This window comes from Pieris napi, chromosome 9 (genome assembly GCF_905475465.1).
Source record: "Pieris napi chromosome 9, ilPieNapi1.2, whole genome shotgun sequence".
Lineage (NCBI taxonomy): Eukaryota > Metazoa > Arthropoda > Insecta > Lepidoptera > Pieridae > Pieris > Pieris napi.
The window spans coordinates 11,958,254-11,980,935 of NC_062242.1; the positions used below are offsets into that span (position 1 = coordinate 11,958,254).

Consider the following 22,682-nt stretch of genomic DNA (forward strand, 5'->3'; position numbering starts at 1 on the left):
GTAACCGACTCCTTCGGACTCGATTTTGACCCACTTTAAACGGACAGATGTTATTCAAATTTTGCGCACCTATCAAAGATCGATGACAATGCAATTATCCGAAAAAAAAATTTAAAAAATTTAACTAAAAAATAAATAATATTTAAAAAAAACTAAAAAACACGCTTTTAAAGCACATTAAACTAAAAAGTGAAAAATAATTCCTAATTTAGGCTGAAAATGGTAATGAACAAAAAATACTGGTATTATTGTGAAAAAGCGTGGGGCGCTCTGTGCCATATTTTTCGTCTATAGAGCAACCCAACCCTTTAAAGCGTGTTTTTTAGTTTTTTTAAACTATTGTTTTTAACATAAAAATTGTCACTTATTGCCACAACAATCCCGAGTCTAAACTTACCGCTAAGTATGTCAAATTTTGACATACGGGAGACAGACTCAACTGAAAGTCTAAAGGCCGATTGACATTATCTTAGTGTTTAGGCGAGTGCTATAGTACAACTTGAAAGGCAAGTTCTTTAGCGTAGCGTTTACATGTTTCAGCTAAAGTACTATCCTAAAGCACTCCCCTAAACACTAAGATAATGTAAATCGGCCTTAAGATGACTCTGTTAGTTATGTTACTTTAAGTCAAATTATTAAATACGGAAGATTGACCACCTACTATTAGATTGATAATGATACCGAAACAGAAACCTGAGTCCCAGAACTTAAAAGGTTGTAGCGCCACTGATTTTCTTTATTTTCTATAAGCGATTAGAGAATTAAGATAAAAGTGAACTGGTCATTAATTTTTAAGAATATTTAATGTGCGACAAATATTATTTATTTACTAGTTGACCCGGCAAACGTTGTTTTGCCATATTCCTAGGAAACATTTTTTAGTTTAATAAAAATAACTGTCTACTATAATAATAAAAAATGGGGTTGATCGTAGAAGGGTGAAAATTAGGGGTTGTATGTATTTTTGTATGCTGTATCATAAAAAAATAAAAACTAAACATTAGAAAATCTAAAATAGAAAAAAAAAATTGGGTCGGACACTCCTTATCACTTAGGGGTTTGAAAATTGAAAGATAGTAGCCGATTCTCAGACTTACTGAATATGCATAAATAATTTCATAAGAATCGGTCGTGCCGTTTCGGAGGAGTATGGCAACATTGTGACACGAGAATTTTATATATTAGATTATGGCACATTAAACGTTTTTATGAAAATTAAATACTAAAATACTAAATAAATGTCATGCGACGCAGTACCTACTCAGTAGTAGTAGTTTTCTGTGGATTTCAAACGAAATATCTTCGATATCGAGAAGTCAATAGACACCGCACTCAACATTCAAATCACGATTGTAATATCGCCGTCTGTCTGGGATAGATTAATATTCGTACTTTGTTTTGAAATAAAGACTTGAAAATTTTATTTACTAATTTATAGATTTTATTAAACATATTTCATATTAACAATCAAGTATACAGTATTTACTATTTTCTTAACCTACAAAGTAATAATATAAATTACATATTAAAAAGAAAATCAAAACAAATTTAAAAAGTTTGGACCTTGTAGCAGTGTACCTTTAACGCTGGCAGCATTTCGCTGTATTGCGATACTTATTCGTTGAGTGAGGAAAGCACCAGCTCTGATGTCACCGGTACTATCTACTAGGCGCCATAAATCTTTAATAAGCGCCTGTGCACTTGAACCCCACGGCCCAAGAGTCTCTACTCCAAAGGGAACAAAATCGAAGTTGGAGGAAAGACTCTTATATTTGTGCCGTTTATTTTGTGCTTGTCCCGCCCATTAAGTATATTATCAGTTACAGAAACCTACCACCGTATAAAAATTATACGTAAATAAAACACTGTCCCTTTTCCTCATATGTTATTCATAATGTGACAGAAGAAGACGAGTGATTATCTCAAAGTCATTGTACGAAATTCTTTACGATAAATTAATATCTATAAAAACAGAATTTGTGTAATAGTGTGAGTGTTTTTTTTATGAACAGCGTTGGCCTAGTGGCTTTAGCGTGCGACTCTCATTACTGAGGTCGTAGGTTCGATCCCCGCCTGTGCACTTATGGACTTTTTTTTATATGCGCATTTAACATTCACTCGAACGGTGAAGAACATCGTGAGGAAACCGGCTTGCCGTAAACTCAAAGAGTCGACGCCGTGTGTCAAGCACAGGAGACTGAGCCTATTAGATTGACAAATGATAATAAAACAAATACAGAAATCTGAAGCCCAGGCCTAAAAAGGTTGTAGCGCCACTGAATTCTGGTGTGCGTTTTTATAGATCTCGTCTGAAATGTCAGAACTAATAGTTTTTAATTCGACACGTTCATACCATAAATCCGACCAAAGCAACGTAACTTCAACATTTTACGGACAATAGCCAAATCCTTAATTAAGGCTTTGGGATTAAGGCTCATAATTAAACACCCCCCTCGGGTGGCGCCCCCACGTGAAGTGTCATTTTGACAGTTGAAGTCCTTGGAATTTTATTGTTTCGTGAAGTTACGACTTGCGAGTGTAATTGTATACTGTGTTATAAAACCTCTTATTAAATATATAAAGGTTGTACACAGTCGTTTAATGCTGGTACATATTCATTTATTTTATAATACACTAGCTAACCCGGCAAACGTTGTTTTCCATGAATATTATTTCTAGGAAACATTTTTTTTAGTTCAATAAAAATAAACTATCTACAATAATAAAAAATAGGGGTTGATCGTAGAGGGGTGAAAGTTAAGGGTTATATGTATTTTTGTATGCTGTATCATAAAAAAATAAAAACAAAAACTTTGTCTAAAAAATAAAAAACCCCTCATCCCTTAGGGATTTGAAAGATAGATAGTAGCCGATTCTCAGACTTACTGAATATGCATTTAAAAAAAATATGAGAATCGGTCGAGCCGTTTCGGAGGAGTATGGGAACGAACATTGTGATACGAGAATTTTAGATATTAGATAGAGATTTTATAAAATATAGCCCGCGTCTGTGTATGAACGAAACAAAGTATGGAACGGATTTGTGTTCTATTATCGCTTATAGATTTTCTGATTCCAGAAAGCTTATTATGGTTTAATTAAAAAAATATATTATAACAATGCATTTTAATGTGCAAGATTTGGGAACCCTTTTAAGTAAAAAATATCGGTGACAGAGTTCCCAGCTCTTCCATAACAGACTTCAATACATATTTTAATTTGACTTGCCTATTAGATTGCCAAATGATCATGAAACAAAAATCTAAGGCCCAGACTGAAAAAGGTTGTACGTCCACTGGTTTTTTATTTATTTATTATTATTATAATCAAGCCTTATATAATAACACTTATTTAAGTTACATAAAAAAAAAACTTAATTCTAATACATGAATAAAACTATCTTATACGTCACTTGACCCGTTTTAGGTCAGCGTGTTCTGTGACACATAGGCCTCTTCCAGCTGTTTCCATTATTTTCTGATGTTAGCTCTTCTTGTCCAAGTTGTGTGCCTCCTATTCTCTTTATTTGTCTGCCCATCTCTTGCTCTGTCTTCCTCTTTTCCTTTGTCCATCGCGTGGTTGCCATTCTGTTATTATTTTTGTCCATTTCAACCAGCTATCTCAAATGTGCCCGGTCCAGCGCCATTTCAATTGTCTTATTTTCTTTATAATGTCTTCTACTTTGGTCGCTGATCTTATCTCTTCTTTATTTATTTAGTAGCATCTAAATGAACAAAATTAAAGGAGGTTTTGAAATCTTTTTGAATCCAGAGTTCTGTTATATTTGCGCCGAGGGTTGATATAACAGTAGTTTGAAATCTAACACTCTGATCTAATTAATACAATAGCCAGACATTCAACGCGAACTTGTGCAGGGGTTGCGCGCCATAAAATTTTACGACCGCGTTGTCATGGCAACGGCGCCATTTTAGTTCTTGAGCGCTCTAAAAATCTCTTCGAAATCGGCTATCGTATTTTCCGCTATGTCAAACGAAAATTGCATATTTGAATTACATTTTTCTTTCTGAAAAATGACTAGATATTCGGTGTGGCATGAAATGTGATGATTTAGAAGTTAATAATAAAACAGCCAGCATTTTATTAAGTATTTTGTCAGTGTAGCAAATTTAGTATGGTGATATATACCTGTAAATCAAATGTAACTTATAGATATAATTATATACTATAGAATATAAGTGAAATAATGAAATGTTAAGTGCTAGTAACGAATGAATGCAAAATAACAGTTGAAGGGAGTGCCTACGTCTGGCTATACTCTCGGGGAGTAAATCTGATGATTTAGGAAATCGCCGTCAAATGTTGCATGTATGAAGTATACTCTGTAGCTCTTTGGAAAACATTTGTTATCTGTGGTAAAAGTCAAATTTGGCAGTTGGTTTTTGACATAACTGCCCGTTATCCTAGTGTTTCATTTATTAGGACAAGTAATCCTTCGTCTTATCTAGTCTTGATAACACGTTATTTCACTTAGTCATATTTGTTTAGAATCTTATCAGAGTTGTAAATTTTATCGATTTATAAGCTATTAAATCTACCCTATTTATCCATATGTGTTAATGTTTGTTCCGTTTATATAGCCATATTCATTATATACTACTCGTAGATGCCCGCGAACTTCGTTTCACCTTAATATGATTTTTTTAACCTACCTTTTTAGTAGCTACATACCAACATATGGAAAATGCGTTGGCTTGAAGTTGTGTTCACAATTGCAGAAAAAGAAAACTGTTTTTTAGGTTTTATCACGAAATTCCATGTCTCGATGTCCTTCCACAACTCAGTTTTTAAAATACCCTTTTAGCCACATCACCACTATGCGGAACCAACTGTCTATAGAGGTTTTAAAAGGCCAGCAACGCACTCGTGAGTGGTCTGGCATTGAGAGTGTCCTTGGCGGCGGGGTGATATCACTTATCAGCTGAGCCTCCCGGACGTTTATTCTTTAAAAATATCCTTCGAACTTCAATTAGGCCCGTGAAGGCGTTGCAGGCCTTTTATGTTAGGCATCTATCGCCATGGCTTGGCAAATGAGTCTCTTGGTTTCCTTAGAATTAGTGTATGTGTTGGTAATATCCAAATATTTGTCAATCTATCGTCAGTACAGCGGTCGGTGATCGGGCGATAATTGACGGTCGCCGGCTTCTTCGAGTGATGTTTGCCAGTACTGTTTATATTGGATAGGGTGACCATGGTCTTATTAAGGATGGGATAGTGTAGCTGGATAGTTGGACACATGAAATAATATTTAAAAATACTAAGTGCGTTTCAGAATTGTCACATAGTGGCGCCATTCATTTATTCAAAAACGAAATGTAACAGACAAATACAGAATATTATGTAAAATATAAGGTATAGTTAGACAGGGTCTAAATTGTTTTACAGATAAGAAAAAAAATGTTAAAGCAAGGTTTTTAGTATTCCTACAGCTATAAGCAGGGAATAAATAGCAATGCCCCGCGGTTTCACTCGCGTTGATACCGAACTCGTGGTAATGGAAAGTCTTCTAAGTCGGACTATAGATATATATTTTTATAATAAAAGTTTTATTTTACATAGTTTTCATAGTTTTTAATTACTTGTTTCAGATTATTAGATACACACTTACATTCATAATCTAATCAATATAACCATTTTACTTTACGACGAATATATATTTAATACATATTTAAATTCGTAAATGATTGTATTACGTTAAATGTCCGGTACTAGTAAATTAAAAAAGTACTTTACAGATATACAAAAATTATTGATTTTAAGTATTATAGCCTATGTCAGTCACCGAAGAAAAATGGTGAAATTTTTTTTGACATCGATCAAGTAATTTTAGATTGAGTTTTTGTGTGAAAACATTACAAACATACATACAGGAACACAATTTTTTCCTTTTTATAATTAATATAAGTATAGATTAGAGCTTTATGAATCTATAAAAATATTGATTAGTTAAGATTTCTTAATATGAGTTTTAGTTGTGTTAGTATAAGGTGTTTTCTTTAGAGGTATTGTATGGCCCCTTTCAGGGTAAAACCTACTTGCCTATTAGATTTTTAAGATTAGATTAGATTGATAAATGATCATGAAACAGATCTGAAGTTGAAAGTTTTCAGTGGCGTGTTGGGCTTATGTGCCGTTTTATTATTATTAAATAATAGACACAGAACTATTACGCAATCTAGGGTCTATTGTGTGTTTTCTAAGAGCATAAACACGGGACTCTCGTACATGGTTATAATTGTTAGCTAGTTATGCAGACCTTAGGTTCCCCACAACGGGAGCAGGGACCCGCTAATTGTCGTATGACTATTGTCTGCTACGTTCACACAATAGTGCCCCAGTTAACTGTTAGGTTTTTTCAAGAAAATACTTTTCTATTATTCTCGTTAGGACCGTAGTAATCGTTAGGACAATGCTTTGAAAACTTAGTCAAATTGTTTTAGCAAAATAGCAGGTCTAGGCCTCAGATTTCTGTATGTGTTTCATGATCATTTGTCAATCTAATAGGCAAGTAAGATCAGCCTCCTGTGGCTGACACACGCCGTCGAATTTTTGGGTCTAAGACAAGCCGGTATCCTCACGATGTTTTCCTTCACCGTTCGAACGAAAGTTTATTAGGCATTGAAAGAAAGTCCATTGGTGCATAGCCTTGGATTGAACCTACGACCTCAAGGATCTCACCCTGAAGCCAACAGTGCTCGATGTTTAACTTTTCTCGTTAAAGGAATTTCAATCGAATATTAAGAAAAAACTATGAACGAAATATGTATAAATCATTACAAATTTCACAATACAGAAATATAACGTGTGAAATTCCAGCGTTATATGGAGGGTCCCGTGTTATGAGGGTCTGAAGTCGCGTAATATGAAAATGTGTTATAGAAGTACCGTGTTATAAGGGGGGTTACTGTAAATGTCACACATTTCACAGTCTGACTGGCAAGCTATACAGATCTATAAAACTGTTTTAATTAAACCATATAAGAAACATTTTAAAGTTAATTCAATATATTTTCTTAATTATATTTGTGGGTAATGTAAACGATTGTATAACTTTACAACAGGAGAGTTAAAACGAATAAAAAATGCGTGTTTCTAAGAGATAGTAAGATCTCCGTGATTTAAAAATGCAAGAACCCAGTATGCAGTGAATGCGTTGTTTTAAAATCTTTTATCCACTGTTAAGCTAGTTTTTATATTCCTAAATAAATCTTTATTTCGACCCAAGTATATTTTGCTTGCTCCTTTACTATTAGTTTGTCATATCTGATCTAGGCCAGTTTTCCGTTAGAAATTTCTTCTTCAAGTTGAATTTTTAGTTATCGAATGGAGTGTTCTAGGTCTAAAATTGAAAAATAGAGCAAAACTAGAAGAAATAAAAGACATGACAAAGTTTAGAACTGCTGTAACTTCTAGTAAAAGACTGAAATGGACATATTATGAGAGATGACAAAGATAAAAAAGCGACGCAATGGCTTCCTCGCTATGACAAAAGAAAACGAGGAAGACAAATAAAAAGATAGCAAGATGATGTGCGAAGAGCAGCTGGCCCTATGTGGCGTAAAGCTAGAAACAGAGAAGAGTGGAAGATCTTAGAGTAGGCCTATGCCTAAGCGTCTTAGTGTTTATAGAACTTCACATTTTTATGTACTAGGATAAGTATTTTACAACAATAAAGGCTATTATTGAATACTCAGGGTTTCTTAGTGTTTGGAGTTACGCCCCTAGAGTATAGCCAGACACAGGCGCTCTCTTAAGCATAGCATTATATCTTATATCCTTTGATAAATAATGTACATTATATTTTTATATTATTTAAATCATTCTTGCTGACCCAGGAACCGTACATTTACGTTAATAGGTTTCTTTACTAAGGTTCGGCTGTAAATGAATCGATTCATGTTTTTTTTAATGTAACAGTGGGAAAACGTGCAGGCGCACCTGATGTTAAGTGATACCGCCCATGGACACCCACATTGCCACAAGGTTCAAAATTGCGTTGTCGGCCTTTTAAGAATTGGTACGTTCTCTTGAGAGCAGTGTTGGCCTAGTGGCTTCAGTCCCCTAATAGACCAGTGCCGATAATTTTTGAAACCTAAAAAAATTACAGTAGGATGAAATCCATGAGAAAAGCAGGGGAACATGATCAAAATGAAAGGAAAAATAAATTACGGTCGATCTGAGGTCGGGAAGGGGTAGGGGGGGGGGAGTTTTAAGGGTAAAAAACGGTTTATCTCGATTTCCGGCAAAACTACAAGTCCTATCGAAGAAAGTTAAATGGCAAAGTTGGAGGTAATAAAAAGATCTAAAACTTTTGTATTCACACATTTTTCACATAACCTCAAAATTTATGTGAAAAATTCAAAAAACCAAGTTTTTGGTTTTTTATTTTTATCTTTAACAAAAATATTTTTTTTTTAACGAAATTTGGTGAAAACTTACCTTTCTATGTCCCAAATACACTGTAATTTATTTGATTAAAAATATTTATTTGTTCACCTTATTTTGAATTAATATCGAAAAAACACCCTAATTTTCAATCGAAAATTCTGACGTCAAAATTTCAGCTTTTTTCAAAAAGTTGGTATGCTTTCAGTTTGTTGAAATCTCTACTTTCCTATGGTAAAAAAAAAAATATATATTACCATAGTAAATCTTCTCAGAAAACGCAAAAAATTATATGCAGTAACCCCCAGACCTGTCATCCCCTTCCTTACTTCTCTATGAAATACGAAAATTTTAGCCCATCTAAAGGCTAATTTTTTTTTTTTAGGTCACTCAGGTATATATAAGTTATCTTAAAATAGTAATAAATAGGCATCTGATTATAATTTAAAGAAGATTCATAGAGAAGTAGGGAAGGGGATGACAGGTCTGGGCGTTACTGCATACGATTTTTTGCGTTTTCTGAGAAGATTTACTATGGTAATATATATATATTTTTTTTTACCATAGGAAAGTAGAGATTTCAACGAACTGAAAGCACACCAACTTTTTGAAAAAAGCTGAAATTTTGACGTCAGAATTTTCGATTGAAAATTAGGGTGTTTTTTCGATATAAATTCAAAATAAGGTGAACAAATAAATATTTTTAATCAAATAAATTACAGTGTATTTGGGACATAGAAAGGTAAGTTTTCACCAAATTTCGTTAAAAAAAAAATATTTATGTTAAAGATAAAAATAAAAAACCAAAAACTTGGTTTTTTAAATTTTTCACATAAATTTTGAGGTTATGTGAAAAATGTGTGAATACAAAAGTTTTAGATCTTTTTATTACCTCCAACTTTGCCATTTAACTTTCTTCGATAGGACTTGTAGTTTTGCCGGAAATCGAGATAAACCGTTTTTTACCCTTAAAACTCCAACCCCCCTACCCCTTCCCGACCTCAGATCGACCGTAATTTATTTTTCCTTTAATTTTAATCATATTCCCCTGCTTTTCTAATGGGTTTCATCCTACTGTAATTTTTTTCACTTTTTATTTATTTTGAAGGCTATCTGCACTGGTCTATAAGTCCATTTAACTCAATATAATAACTTTAAATCTGTTTGAATTTGAAATTAAAGTTACAATATCCTAGTAAAAGAAACCAAATGGTCACCCAACAGATAGGATTGGATATTCCGATCCCTTTGATGTTGCCGCCTTGAAGGCATCTGTTTACAATAACTTGCCCGGCTAACCGCGTTTAGACCACACCATTTTCATTCAACATTGAAAGTTATTATGTTACGAATGTTTGAAGGTATCTAACGGCTTCAGTTCAGTCAAAACAATTATAATTTCGCTGGGTATCGAATACGGGACTTATTTTATAGGGTAATGTCGTAAAATTTTAAAAAATATGTCTAAGGTATTTATAACTAGACCATGCACAATTGACAGATGACAGATAATCTACATCAAAAACATCTGAAAGATTGTTGCCATTTAAAGGAATTAGTTTCAATAATTTTCTGTCTGGCATTTAATTTGTGTATACCATAAGGTTTCGTAGTAATTGTTCAATTGTTGCACACTTCCTCGAGAGGGGTGAACTTTTGTCCGTTTGGGGCATATGCCCTCTTCGGGTGGTGTTTCGATCTTCGCGCATTGCTGATACAGGGCGGTACTGGGGCGATCATTTATAGCCCTTGGATGCAGCGCGCGAGTAGATTTGGGCTCTACTCGCTGTAGAGTACCGTGTTTTTAGGAGGATTCTTTAAATATACAAATACCATCGTAACCATGGTATTAAAACTCTACGCTTTATGATTGACTTAACTCTCTTGGTATACTACTCCTCATGTGGAGGCCTAAAGAAATGTAGCAAAACTATTTCAGATTATTTATTAGCAACTATACAATTATTTTTAATTCTGTTTATTTAAACATTCGTCATTATAAGAACTCACGCTTTTCCAAGTCCGACATATAATACCTACTTAACACGTAAACGATATTATTAATTACACATTCAAACACATACGAATTTCCTGGTATTATTATCGTACTTCGCTTCACACTTTTCATTTCAGGCTTCTATTATATATTTTCTAATATCCAATTGAATTTTATATACGTTTCGCGTCTATATGCATTTCGTGTTTTAATAATAGCCCTTTGATCTGCCGATACATCTGTCTGTGTTTATAAGTACTCGGTCGTGTTAACACTTAGCGGTAAGGGGGCGTCCATAAATTACGTGAGGTGTTTAAGGGGGGGAGGGGGTCGAGTGAAATCTCATTTAATCTCACGTTGAAGAGAGGGGGGGTCTCGGCAAATATCACGCAATTTTTTTTCTGATTGAAAAAAAAATTAGGAAAACGGTTGACCCTAAAGGCCATCTCTGCAACTTCCCGCTAACTCCATACCTAAACGCTCAACATTTAACTTACTTTGTTTTTGAGCTCTTCGAGCTCAATAGTACGAATTCTGTGTTATTTTGAGTTCTCCGAGCTCAAAAAGATAGCTTCTTACGCGTTTAAGTAAGAAACCGACATTTTGAAAAATCTCACGTGAGATTGGGGGATGGGGGAGGGGGTTGAATAAAATCTCACGACATCTCACCAGGGGGGGAGGGAGGTACAGAAAATTCAAAAAAACACCTCACGTAATTTATGGACGCCCCCTAAACTATTTTCGGAATAAAACAAACTGCGTCCATACTCGGCTTCCTTTCGGAGTTTTTACGGATGTGAAAATTTCTTTAGCTATAAAATTGTTTAGTAATTTTAATCTACATTCAGACTAAGAGATAAGTTTCGGTACTGAATTTTTGTATTAATTATATTTTTAATAGAATTTCCGAATCAAATACACAATATTTAAATCTGTAATGCCGCATTTACATATTATATGTAACCTAAATGTAGTATGGTTCGTTCACCATGGTCCGGGTGTACGGGATGTATGTATGTATGTGTGTATGTATTGAATAAAAAAAAACATATTGTCTTAAATAATTTTACATAAGTTTTAATTGCTTTGTTTTGTTCCATTAGTTTTATCTAAGAAATATGTCCTTTGTTGTTGTGTATGTATGTGTGTATCTTATCTATTTTTTTTCCTTATGGTGTTTCTCTGGAAGAGATCGCACGAAAGCGATAAGGCCGTCAGTTGCCCTCCTTTATATTAAATTATTGTAATTGTACAGTATTTCGTTATAACTGCAACGTGTTAATACATAAAATAATATATAATCACTGCTCTCGTTTCTTAATAATAATATCGTTTTTTTACAGAGGCTCTCCACCATGGGCATAAACTGCACAGCCACAAACCGAGTCGGAAGCATCGAGCTGCTACAACTGGTAAATCTTAATCTAAAGATATATTATTTTATTTATTTTATTTAGATTTTTAGTTTCGGTTTAATAAATTCTCTACTTCATATACCCTATTATCCCTAATCAGCCTTTCCCTGATGTTTTATAGCCGGGAGAGGAGCTATAATCGTTCCCTGGACATCATAATGAGGCAGTTTATACGTGGAAGTGCTCACGCATTGCTAATATTAAATTATTGTTAAAAAACCGGGTACTTAATCCGCATTGGGCGAAAAGTATTTCCGAAACAATTCGACTTAGGGTCCTCCTTCAAGGAAAGAGCGTACCAATTCATAAAATGCCGGCTGCGCACTCGCGAGCCCTCTGGCATTGAGGGTCCATGGGCGGTGATATCACTTAACATCAGGTGAGCCTCATGCCCGTTTGCCCCTCTCAAAAAAATAGTATTTTTAAATAATTACTAAGTAAAAACTACAATCTGTAGTTGGATTTTGAAAGTAATCTGTTTATAAATTCTTTGTTAAGCGTAATTATTTGTAGATCGATAGTAACTGCAGAAAATGATTATAAAGATGTGGTGTACTTTAATAAATGAATAAGATCGTCCGTTTTTAATCCCAATTAATACAATAAGACATATAAGCCTGTCTTTACATGTATTTGTATTATTTTATACAGTTTCAGATGGCGCACTTCGTTTCGAACCGGCTCCATATAATAAGAAGTTGGAGCTAAACAGTCTTGGAAAGATTCACTGCAAAGTGGCTGGGGGTGTGGCTCCTACTGTGCAGTGGTTTTTGGTACGGTAGCCTCCGAGATATATAATACGTTTACGGTTAAGATTACGTAATAGATAAATATACAATGAAAAGGTTGACATATACAATTCAATTAGTTGCAATATATATTATGCTCGTTTGATTATACTTTTATTATCTATATTATATGCATATATACAGGAAGGTCAAACTAGTGACGTCAATCATTTTTTTTTAGATTCCTCACACCTGTACGAAAATACCCCATGTATGTTCCGCGATTTTTTGTAGTTTTTGAGTTATAATTTTTTTGTGTTTTTTGAATGTTTTCTGCCAGCGAGGTTTCATAAATTCATATCTTCTTTTGTTGTATGTATTTTGCAGTTTTTTTTTCTGTGAAATGATTGTTTTAAATGTTGTTCCAATAAAAAAAAATATCTCAGCTTCCTAAAATTAGTTAAAGCTACTCAAAAAAGGTTTTAAAGTTAGAAGTTAGTTTTTATCTGGGTTTGCCAAAACATTCGACTTCAATTTAAAAATATAAAAAGAAGTTTCCATAGCTTCTGGCTAAGTTTTAAAACTCCGCAGAGTTCTAAACTACCAAAAAAAAGGTACTTAATTTGTATTTTTTTGTTGTAATCCGCCTTTTAAAGTGGATAGGCTAAAAATCATAGTAGCATTAAAAAATCTACGTTTATTATTCTTATGGTAATTTAAACTTTAAGATATGATTTTTAATTAATTTTAATACCCGTAAAATAAATGTAGCTCGTGTAATTCTTACAATAATTTAAGTATACGTGTGTGTTGTGGTTGCAATTGGCCCTGGCTCAGCATTATGCTGAGGAGCAGACTGTTCCCCAGCGCTGGTAATTCTCCCAGAGACCACACTTGCTAATTGGGTCTCAGTCGCAAAAAAAAAAGAAAAATAATGTAATAATTATAATACTTAGTAGAAAAAATTATATTAGTAAAAGTTAGCAGTGTATGTAATAAAATCTTGTCAATCTCTAATCTCTAATCAAGTTTTAATCGAAATTCTTTTTAATTTAACTACGCGGCAGTTTAATCAGTCAAAACGTAGTTATCAATCTATTAATAATAAGTGTTTGTTTATTTATCAATAAACTAAACTAGCAAGAAAGCTCTCTTTTTAATTATAACCTGTTTATATCAGAATGATGAAGAGCCTCTACCCGAAAGCATCACATCATCCAACGGCACGCTTCTCATCACCGAGGCAAAACGTGAACACGCTGGTCAATACACCTGTAAAGCCACTGATGGTGATAAATCCATCGCCGCGAAGATCACTGTGGATGTTGTAGGTGAGGAATTATCATTAATGTGTTCAGTGTGTTGTATGTTGGCGTTGGGTAGAGATGTGGGGTCTCACTGCATCTTCTACCGCATTTACCATGGAGAGTGTTCAGAGAAGTTGCTCGGACTAATACCTGCAGCTGAGTTTCATCATCGGACGTCAAGACAGAAATTCCATCCTCTACGTGCGTCGTTCCACAACTGAGCGATACCTCAGGGAGTTTTCGCCGCGTACCACCACTATGCGGAACCAGCTGCCCACTGAAGTATTTCCGAAGCAATTCGACTTAGGTCCTCCAAGAATAGAGCGGTTCTTAAAAGGCCGGCACCGCACTTCCGAGCCTTCTGGCAGTGCGAGTGTCCATGGGCGGCGGTATCACTTGACATCAGATGAGCCTCCAGCCCGTTTGCCTCCTATATAAGTGTGTATATTTGTAATACAAGTGTAACTTGCTTGATTGGCAACTTATTTGGTTAAATAAATAATCAAGCCTATTCAGCGTTGTTTTTGCCGTCTAAGCCCCATCAAATTTTCAGTTGCACCTCGAGTATTAGAGCCCACAGCGGGCCAGCAAGTTCATGTCAGGATTGGTGATGATGTATCACTGAACTGCAAGGCCATTGGTGACCCTCCACCCACCATTCATTGGGACAGGAACAGAACTATTTTGACACCTCAGAGTGAGTAGAATTTGTTTGACCTAACATTTTCAGTCAAAGAAAAGTACGTGCGTACAAAGTAGGTACACATGTCAGAAGTGAAACTTTAAAATTATAATTTTTTTTTTAATTTATTTCTTCGATTATAAAAACACGTGGCATTTTATTTTACAATTCGTAATTTGAGATTTCAATAAATTATTTTGCATAAAATATTAAAATAATTTTTTTATTTATTTTACTAATATTTTATAAAATCTCGTGAGGAAATTTAAATTTTAATAATATAATTTATATAAGGTAATTAGCACTTCTCTCTCTTTCTCTCAATCGCTATCTCCCTTTTTTTCGATAAAAACGCTGCACATCTTCGTGACGCTAATATTATTATTATCGCGTTTCATCCGTAAAAATTTTACCCTCATGCGCATAAAGAAGTTTCACTTCAATATACATATCACGTTAGTTTTAAGTGCTAAACAGTGAAAAAATAGAACACAAAAACACAGTGTAAGACACCCTTATTAGAGACTGTAAGTAGTATGTGGACACTTAACAAAGAAAAGTTTACACTTAAATTACTTATTAGTAAGTTAGTAATGTTCGGTGATGTCTCAGGGTGAGATCTATAGTCCGCACTTGGACTTTACTCTGACTTAACTATCGAGCTAAGACACAGTCGGTATTTATAGAGCAAACTGCGAATCCCTCCCTAGTGTTGGCTTAGCTTAATCTCAAGTCCACGAAATCGACGACTTACCAAAAACTTTGACTATAAGCCTAACAAAAATAATGGCCTAAAATTTGCTCTACCATCATATCTTTTACTGGACTTTTTATTTTTGTCGGTTTTTAATGAACGGTGTTGCCATTTGGTATCAGAGTTCCATAGACTTTGGGAAAAATAGAATTTGAATTCAAAGAAATTTTAAATGATCTTGATAAATACCTATGAAATGCATGAAATAAAATAATTATACATTATTATGGTATCTATTGTTGTTTATTTACATTATTTATATAAGTGTTCAACCCCATTTTTGAGAGATCTTATAAATAACTGGTGTGATATCGTATCTGTCACCTGGCAGCCCTGGCATATTATAGTGACAACGAAATTCAAACTATAACCTAACCGATGACTCTCGCTTCACATCTGTTATTTTCGTTTCCCTGAATCTTCTACCATTTATTACCTGACTACCCTAAAAAATTTGAGATAGGAGTGGAACATATAAAATTAAAAAATCTGTTAGAAATAGAATTTCTTCAACAAAAATATAAATTAGTATTAGAAATATGTATTACACTCAAAAAAAAAATCAGAAAATAAATGTTTAAAATGAAACAAGTTTTGTTTTGATATTCTTTATTACCGAACAAATTACCTAGTTAAAATGTGCAATCACAGATTGCCGGAATGCTAGACCTGTAGGAGATCTTTCATTGTTTCTGTGTTACTCAACTTCTGCTGTCAGCAAGATCACCATCATCATAAGCATAGGGGATGCTTATGACTCTATATACCTATATTATGCAATACAGCACAAGCTATAATTATATATAACTAGTATATTTTGTCAATTTTGACTGTAGTCCTAGCTGTAAACATGGAAATTTCCTTTTCTACACTCCGAAAACCCTTTCAACAATATGCCTAGTTCTTATTTGAGAATAATTATAATTATTGTCAGCTCTTGTCGTTGGATATAAAAGTGTTGTTAACATGAAGTTAAGTGCCGGATAACCGCTGTCACCTACTAAAACTCCTTCTAGTTCACCATTTAGCAGCCTTGCATACGCCTGGCAGTTTCTAAATATCCTGCTGTCGTGTGAACTGCCAGGCCACCTGGTCACTATATCAAATATTTCCATATCAGGCCCTATTATTGCCTGCACATTTACAGAAAATTACCCTTTTTTATTTCTGTATGCTTCAGAGTGAGCGATACCTTTGGGTCTATAAATTTTTATATGGGTGCAGTCAATAGCTCTGATTATACTGTTTAGGTCATGGTGAGTATTAGATCTTATTAATTCTTCAAACTTCCTTTTGGCTGTGTTCATATTTCTTGGAAAATTTACAAATCTAGGAAGTAATTTACTCAACTCTGCAGAGACTTTATTTATAATTAAACAGACTGTAGATTGGCTTATTCTGTTCAGATCACCACACACCATCTGTAATGTCAATGAATTATTATAAGTTACATATATGTTATGTTTCTGAAAGTCAGAAGACAAATGTCTTCAACATATAATGTATTTAAAATCATTTGAGAATACATAGGTACCTATAATATTCAAATCGAAAAATCATACATATTTATGAACACAATATTACCTGAAAACATCCAGTTGCATTTTTATGCCTTAATGCAAAAAGTATTTGCAATTGCGGTAGGTTTGGCGATCCTCTGTTGTTATAAGGTTGCAAGTTTGTAATGATCAGTGGCAGGATCACATTTAATACCGTGTGTTTCAAAATACGGTTCCTTCTTTTGAATTCATTCTCACCGTACAGGATGGAAGGATTTTGGTTGTATTCGTTCCGAACATATACAACACTTTAGGCAAAATTTTCAATTGTTGATATTTGATACAAGTGCTCTGTTGCTGTTGTCAAAACAATGCGATCCGTTCTACGTAACAAAATTATTGTCATCTTTAAATAATTAATACATTTTCTAAAGGTTACTCGTAAATTTCTAGTTATTGCAATAATAAAATAAATGAATACATAAATAACAATAAATTGAAGATATATGTGTACCGTTTTAGATGTTTAAATATTTGTTATTGTTTACTTTTTTAAAGGATAATAAACAAAGTATTGCATGAACTGAAACATCAATTAGTATTTTGACATTTGCTGTCTTAGCTTGGGCTTAGCTTAATCTCACCGTTAAAATGTCTATAAATACGAAATCATAGTTTAACCTTAGTGTACACTAAGCAAAGTTTTTCGTAAGGTAAGTCTGAGCAAAGTCCAAGTGCGGACTATAGATCTCACCCTCAGTGAGATAGTCAAGTGTATTAAAGAACTCCGTTAAAAACACCCATGGACTACTTCTCTTTTCGAAGACACTTATCATCAGGTGAGCCTCCTGCCCCTGTTCTAGGTATATAAAAAAAATACTCAAGAGAAATACACGATATTCAAATAAACACACAAAATAAGTAAATTAAAATAGCAGTACATGCGAGCCGCGTTTTCAATTGATAAAACAAATTTAAATTCATAATTTGTTTATGTGAAATGAAATAGTCAAGCCAGTGACACTACTTCCAAACACGGACCTCGACTAAAGGCCAAAAGGCTACAATTGTATGAAAAAAACATTCGAAATTTGGACTTAACTTTGATTTCGTGTAATTTCCAGACGATGGTGTTGATACAGAAGATGGTGCCAACGCGTCTTTCGCAAGGTAATTCTATACATCACTAATATAAGAGTATTCCCCCAACAGGTCATGAAACAAGATATCTTCTCTTATTTTAAATCGAATTTTGAATTGCTTTAACAAGAGATATTCGCAATTTGATACATAGTAGCTTAAACCTCAACGCCCGGCTGTTCATCAAAAAAAAAGTTGGCTGAGAGATTATTGCCAGTTCTTTTCTTCCATTCTTCTGGCAGTAAATCTAAAATTAGAAGCATTTAATGTGTATTTCTTTATTAACGTTCATAAGTGTACATTGTGTCCTAAATGAATATAAGAATTTGAATTTGCTATTACTGTTGGTTTTTTGGAATACGCAATTTTGATAATTTCACATATATTATATTTAATTTATTTTGCAGAATTCTCCTCCTAAACAACGGAACGCTTGAAATTCACAATGTAACTGAGCAAGACTCGTACAGATATGGATGTACTGCAGGGAGTGCCGCGGGTTTATCTAGAGCAGAACTGGAGCTCATTGTACATACAGGTAATTATGTCTACTGATATTTTTGCCTTTGACCCTTGAAAGTACCTATATACCTACCTACCTAGTAACTAGACAAAGGATCTCTGGGTCATTCACAGCCATTTCCATTTTGTTAAGTTTTAATGCAAACAAGTTGTTTTATATGTGGAAAATAAATGACTTTATTTAGTTTGAAAAACAATACATCGGCTAGTAATGTTCACAGAGTAGAGAGTAGGGCAATGACAAACGAGAAAAACAGACTTGACATAAAGACAACTCAAGGCAATGGAGCAAAAGGCGCGAAATTTAAATATTACAACACATTTAATTTAATATTTTTTGTGCCATGCCCCACCTTATCCATTCTAAAATTCTTATGCCTAAATAATATACGTAATTTTTAATATAAAACAATATAATTGTTAACTTAAGAAACTTAAATGATAGGTTTAAGGAAATTGTTAACGAAACACAGTAAGTAAATTTTCAAAATAATGAAAAACTGAAATTTAAATTTTAATAAATATTTGTATATATAAATTATTTTAATTTAGTGAAATACGCTTGATGCTTGCTGCACAGAAATTTTTTGTTAGATTCCAATTTTGTTACTTTCAGTCCCAAGTCTCCACGTTGTGTTATATCCAGCCGATTTCGAGTGCCCCCTTAACAATCAGAGTGGGGCATGGGCCTTGGAAACACTGATACGCAAAAATTTCAATTAAGAATAAAACTCACGCGTGCCCGTAAAACAAAAGCATTAATCTGTCTCTTTTCATCACAGTGTTAAAACAATTCGTCGGAAAGAGACAAAACTAAAAATTTAGATTATCTGAATAAGTGTTTTTATATTGAACATGACATGATAATACAATTGGTATTCTTAGATGACATTTAAAAATTTATTAACAATTCCAAGTAAGTATTATTGTATGTTAAAATTATTTCAGAAAACGACATGCCCCCACAAGAATCCAGCGGGGTCGCGGGTAAAGCTGTGCTCGTCTCCATATCCGTGGCTGGGGCTTATATGCTCCTGGTCCTGGCTCTCATGGTGTACTGCAGACGACGAAGACTCAAGCGCAGACAGAGAGGTAATTTTAGAGTATATTTATCCAACGTTGACATGTTGGAGAGCACATCAGCACTAATTGGTAAACTCTAGAAGATAACCGTCTTAGACCAGATTTTGAAAGTCCATAACTAGAACAGTTAGAGGTGTTATAGTCACCCATTTTTATTTTAACTTAAATACACATTTAAATAACTAAAAAAATGTTATTTATTCGTATTAATTTACTTCTTAGCGGGAGAAAAAGAGGAATTAGAGATGGCGGAGGGTCGAGAGAAATTAGTTGAAGAGGGAGAAGAAAAGAAAGTGCAGAACGGTGCTCCGTTGCACAATGGTCGGCTCTTGCATGAGCGGGATAGCGGTATGTTACTTTACTTGCAAGAAAGGGACATTTTTTATTCCCAAATAGAAGAACTCTTTCGTCGCTTTCTGACAAATTATGTTTATGCTATGATGAAAAGAGACAGAGAGTGTTCTTCAAGAAAAGAGTGTACGAATACTTAAAAGGCTGGGCAAAGTCAACGCACCCGTTGTTATCTGTTGTATAAATCTTATCTTTAATAAATCATGATGTTACTATACACGTACTATGGTCGCCTTATATGTAGAATAAATGTATTTTATTTTTAATTTATTAATATTTTTGTATTTATTAATAATTTATTATTTCTAATTTAATTTATTAGATTTTTTCGAGCGATAAGGCCGCCAGCCCTCCTTTTCATTTAATTATGTCAATTGTTTTATCTTTTTTGCAACGAAGTGTTAATAAATAAATAATAATAACAACAATAAAGACATATAAAGGGTTTTTCAACAAGAACTTTGTTTTCTAAAACAAAATAAAACAAAGAATTTAGAGGAAAATGAATAAAATTTTTATTGTATTACAAAGAGAAAAGTTTGGCAATTATGAATGAAAAATGATATCTGGCAAATGTCCACCACGACCACGCTGACAGATGTTGATTCTTTCATCAAAATTTTTAATCACTTTTTGGCAAAATGGAGGGTCTATTTCGTTAATGACATCACGGATTTTGAGTTTTAAGGCTGCAATCGATTCGATTGGCTCCGTATAGACTCTGTCTTTAACATAGCCCCACAAAAAATAATCCAGTGGTGTTAAATCACACGATCTGGCTGGCCACTTAACAGCTGAATTTCGCGAAATTATGCGCTCGGGAAATTTGGTTTGCAATAAATTGATCGTTTCATTGGCTGTGTGACATGTGGCACTGTCCTGTTGAAACCACATTTCAGTGATATCCATGTCATCAATAATAGGCCAAAATTTAGTGGTTAACATCTCGCGATACCGTGATCCATTGACTGTTACCGCATTTCCAGCCTCATCTTCGAAAAAAAACGGCTCAATCACGCCTCCAGACCACATAGTGCACCACACAGTAACACGTTGAGTATGCAAAGCCTTCTCAATAATTGCTTTAGGATTTTCAGAAGCCCAAATGCGACAATTTTGCTTGTTGACGTACCCTGACAAATGAAAATGGGCTTCGTCTGAAAAAATGATTTTTTCAGAAAAACCAGCAGGTTGTTCCTGAATGAACTGAGCGAATCTGCGGCGATTTGAATGGTCGATCAGCTTTAATTCCTGCACCAGTTGAATCTTGTAAGGCTTCAAAGCCAAATCCTTTCGCAAAATTCGCCATGTTGTGCTTTTGGATAACCCCAATTGTTGAGAACGTCGTGAAATTGACAAATTTTGATCTTCTTCAACACTGTGGCTCACGGCGGCGATGTTTTCTGTTGAACGACCCGGTCGAACACGTGTTGGTGTTGGCACATTTTGTACCGAGCCTGTCGACTCAAATTTCGCGACCAAATTCTTAACAGCGGTCTCAGAAGGACGATTATGCTGGCCGAAAATATCACGAATTTTACGAAATGTAACTTTAACAGAACCACCATTTTTATAGTGGATTTGAATTATTTTAATGCGATTTTCGAGCGAAATTGAATTCATTGTAATAATTGCCAAAGCACCTGCTACGAATACCGCCAAAAACTAAATGTCAAAACTATCACGTTCTCGGTGTTGCCACAATTGAAAAACAAACTTCTTGTTGAAATACCCTATACATATACTTTTCAGGTGCAGATAATTCCGAGGTGTCAGTCATGTCTCGCGCCTCCAAAAAGTCTGGACATTATGAACAATTTTCGATACCAAAGTCTTTGATTACGGAACAGATAACTTTAGGTGAGTACAAATATTTTTTTTGCCAATATTAATACAAAGACATAAACCTTCTTAGGTATTTGTCGGTTAAAAATACAAAACTATGTCTTTACCAATAGATTTTATGTAAAAAAAATTATAACATACTTTCAAGAAAAGAGCGTACCTCATAAAAAGCTAGCAACGCACGTGTGACTCTTTTGACAGTGTGAGTATTCATAATCGGTATAACTTAACATGTGGCGAACATTTTATGAATAATGTAATTATTAACATTTATATTTGTGAAATAAATCAGTGGCGCTACAACTTTTTTAGGTCTGAGCTTCAGATTTCTGTTGCATGATCATTTGTCAATCTAATAGGCAAGTAGCTCAGGCTCATGTGCCTGACACACTCCTTCGACTTTTTGGCTAACCGGTTTCCTCACGATGCATTCCTTCGCCGTTCGAGCGAATGTTAAATAACTAGAAAGATAGTCCATTGGTGCACAGATCGGGATCGCACCTACGATCTCAGGGATGACAGTCGCACGTTGAAGCCACTAGGCCAACACTGCTCTATATATTTTGTTACTGTATTTTATATCTATAAAGATCCATTAAAAAAACTAATCAATATTATTTTGTATTAAACAATAAAATCATTCGGAATGTATACAGTCATATTTCTAGTTTTGAAACTTTATTAAATGTTGAAACTTAAAAGAAATAAAGAGTTTTTTTTAAATTATGTTTTAGGCTGGTTTATAAAGAATTTAGTCACTGACCATTTTTGTTTGACCCCTTTCAGGTCGCGGAGAGTTTGGGGATGTTTATCTTGCTAAACTGGATCTATTGCAAGTGAAGAAGCTAAGGAACAAGGACGATCCCGACACAGAGCCCAAAGTTCGAGCTGTTATGATCAAAGCGCTTAATACTAAGGATGAGGTAATTAAATAAAATGCTATTGAAATATTTAATG

General features: G+C 34.2%; 1 protein-coding gene and 1 long non-coding RNA gene across 4 annotated transcripts in view; one reads left to right on the forward strand and one right to left on the reverse strand.

Moving 5' to 3' along the window:
* The window catches only part of LOC125052411 (tyrosine-protein kinase-like otk), a 54,746-nt gene that overhangs the window by 24,521 nt on the left and 7,543 nt on the right, over positions 1–22,682 (forward strand). For 2 of the 3 annotated variants that reach the window (XM_047653234.1, XM_047653233.1), the window contains 10 exons: positions 11,743–11,811; positions 12,466–12,587; positions 13,723–13,873; positions 14,403–14,546; positions 17,909–17,954; positions 18,332–18,462; positions 19,395–19,538; positions 19,752–19,877; positions 21,633–21,740; positions 22,512–22,648. In XM_047653234.1, coding sequence (XP_047509190.1) covers positions 11,743–11,811; positions 12,466–12,587; positions 13,723–13,873; positions 14,403–14,546; positions 17,909–17,954; positions 18,332–18,462; positions 19,395–19,538; positions 19,752–19,877; positions 21,633–21,740; positions 22,512–22,648 — 1,178 coding nt within the window. The remainder of the gene's footprint in view (positions 1–11,742; positions 11,812–12,465; positions 12,588–13,722; positions 13,874–14,402; positions 14,547–17,908; positions 17,955–18,331; positions 18,463–19,394; positions 19,539–19,751; positions 19,878–21,632; positions 21,741–22,511; positions 22,649–22,682) is intronic. The other variant, XM_047653236.1, reaches the window with a different exon arrangement.
* LOC125052412 lies at positions 15,878–17,294 on the reverse strand. The gene is made up of 2 exons (XR_007117443.1): positions 16,870–17,294; positions 15,878–16,706 (listed from the first exon to the last, which is right to left on the reverse strand). It is a non-coding gene; the product is annotated as an uncharacterized LOC125052412 (long non-coding RNA).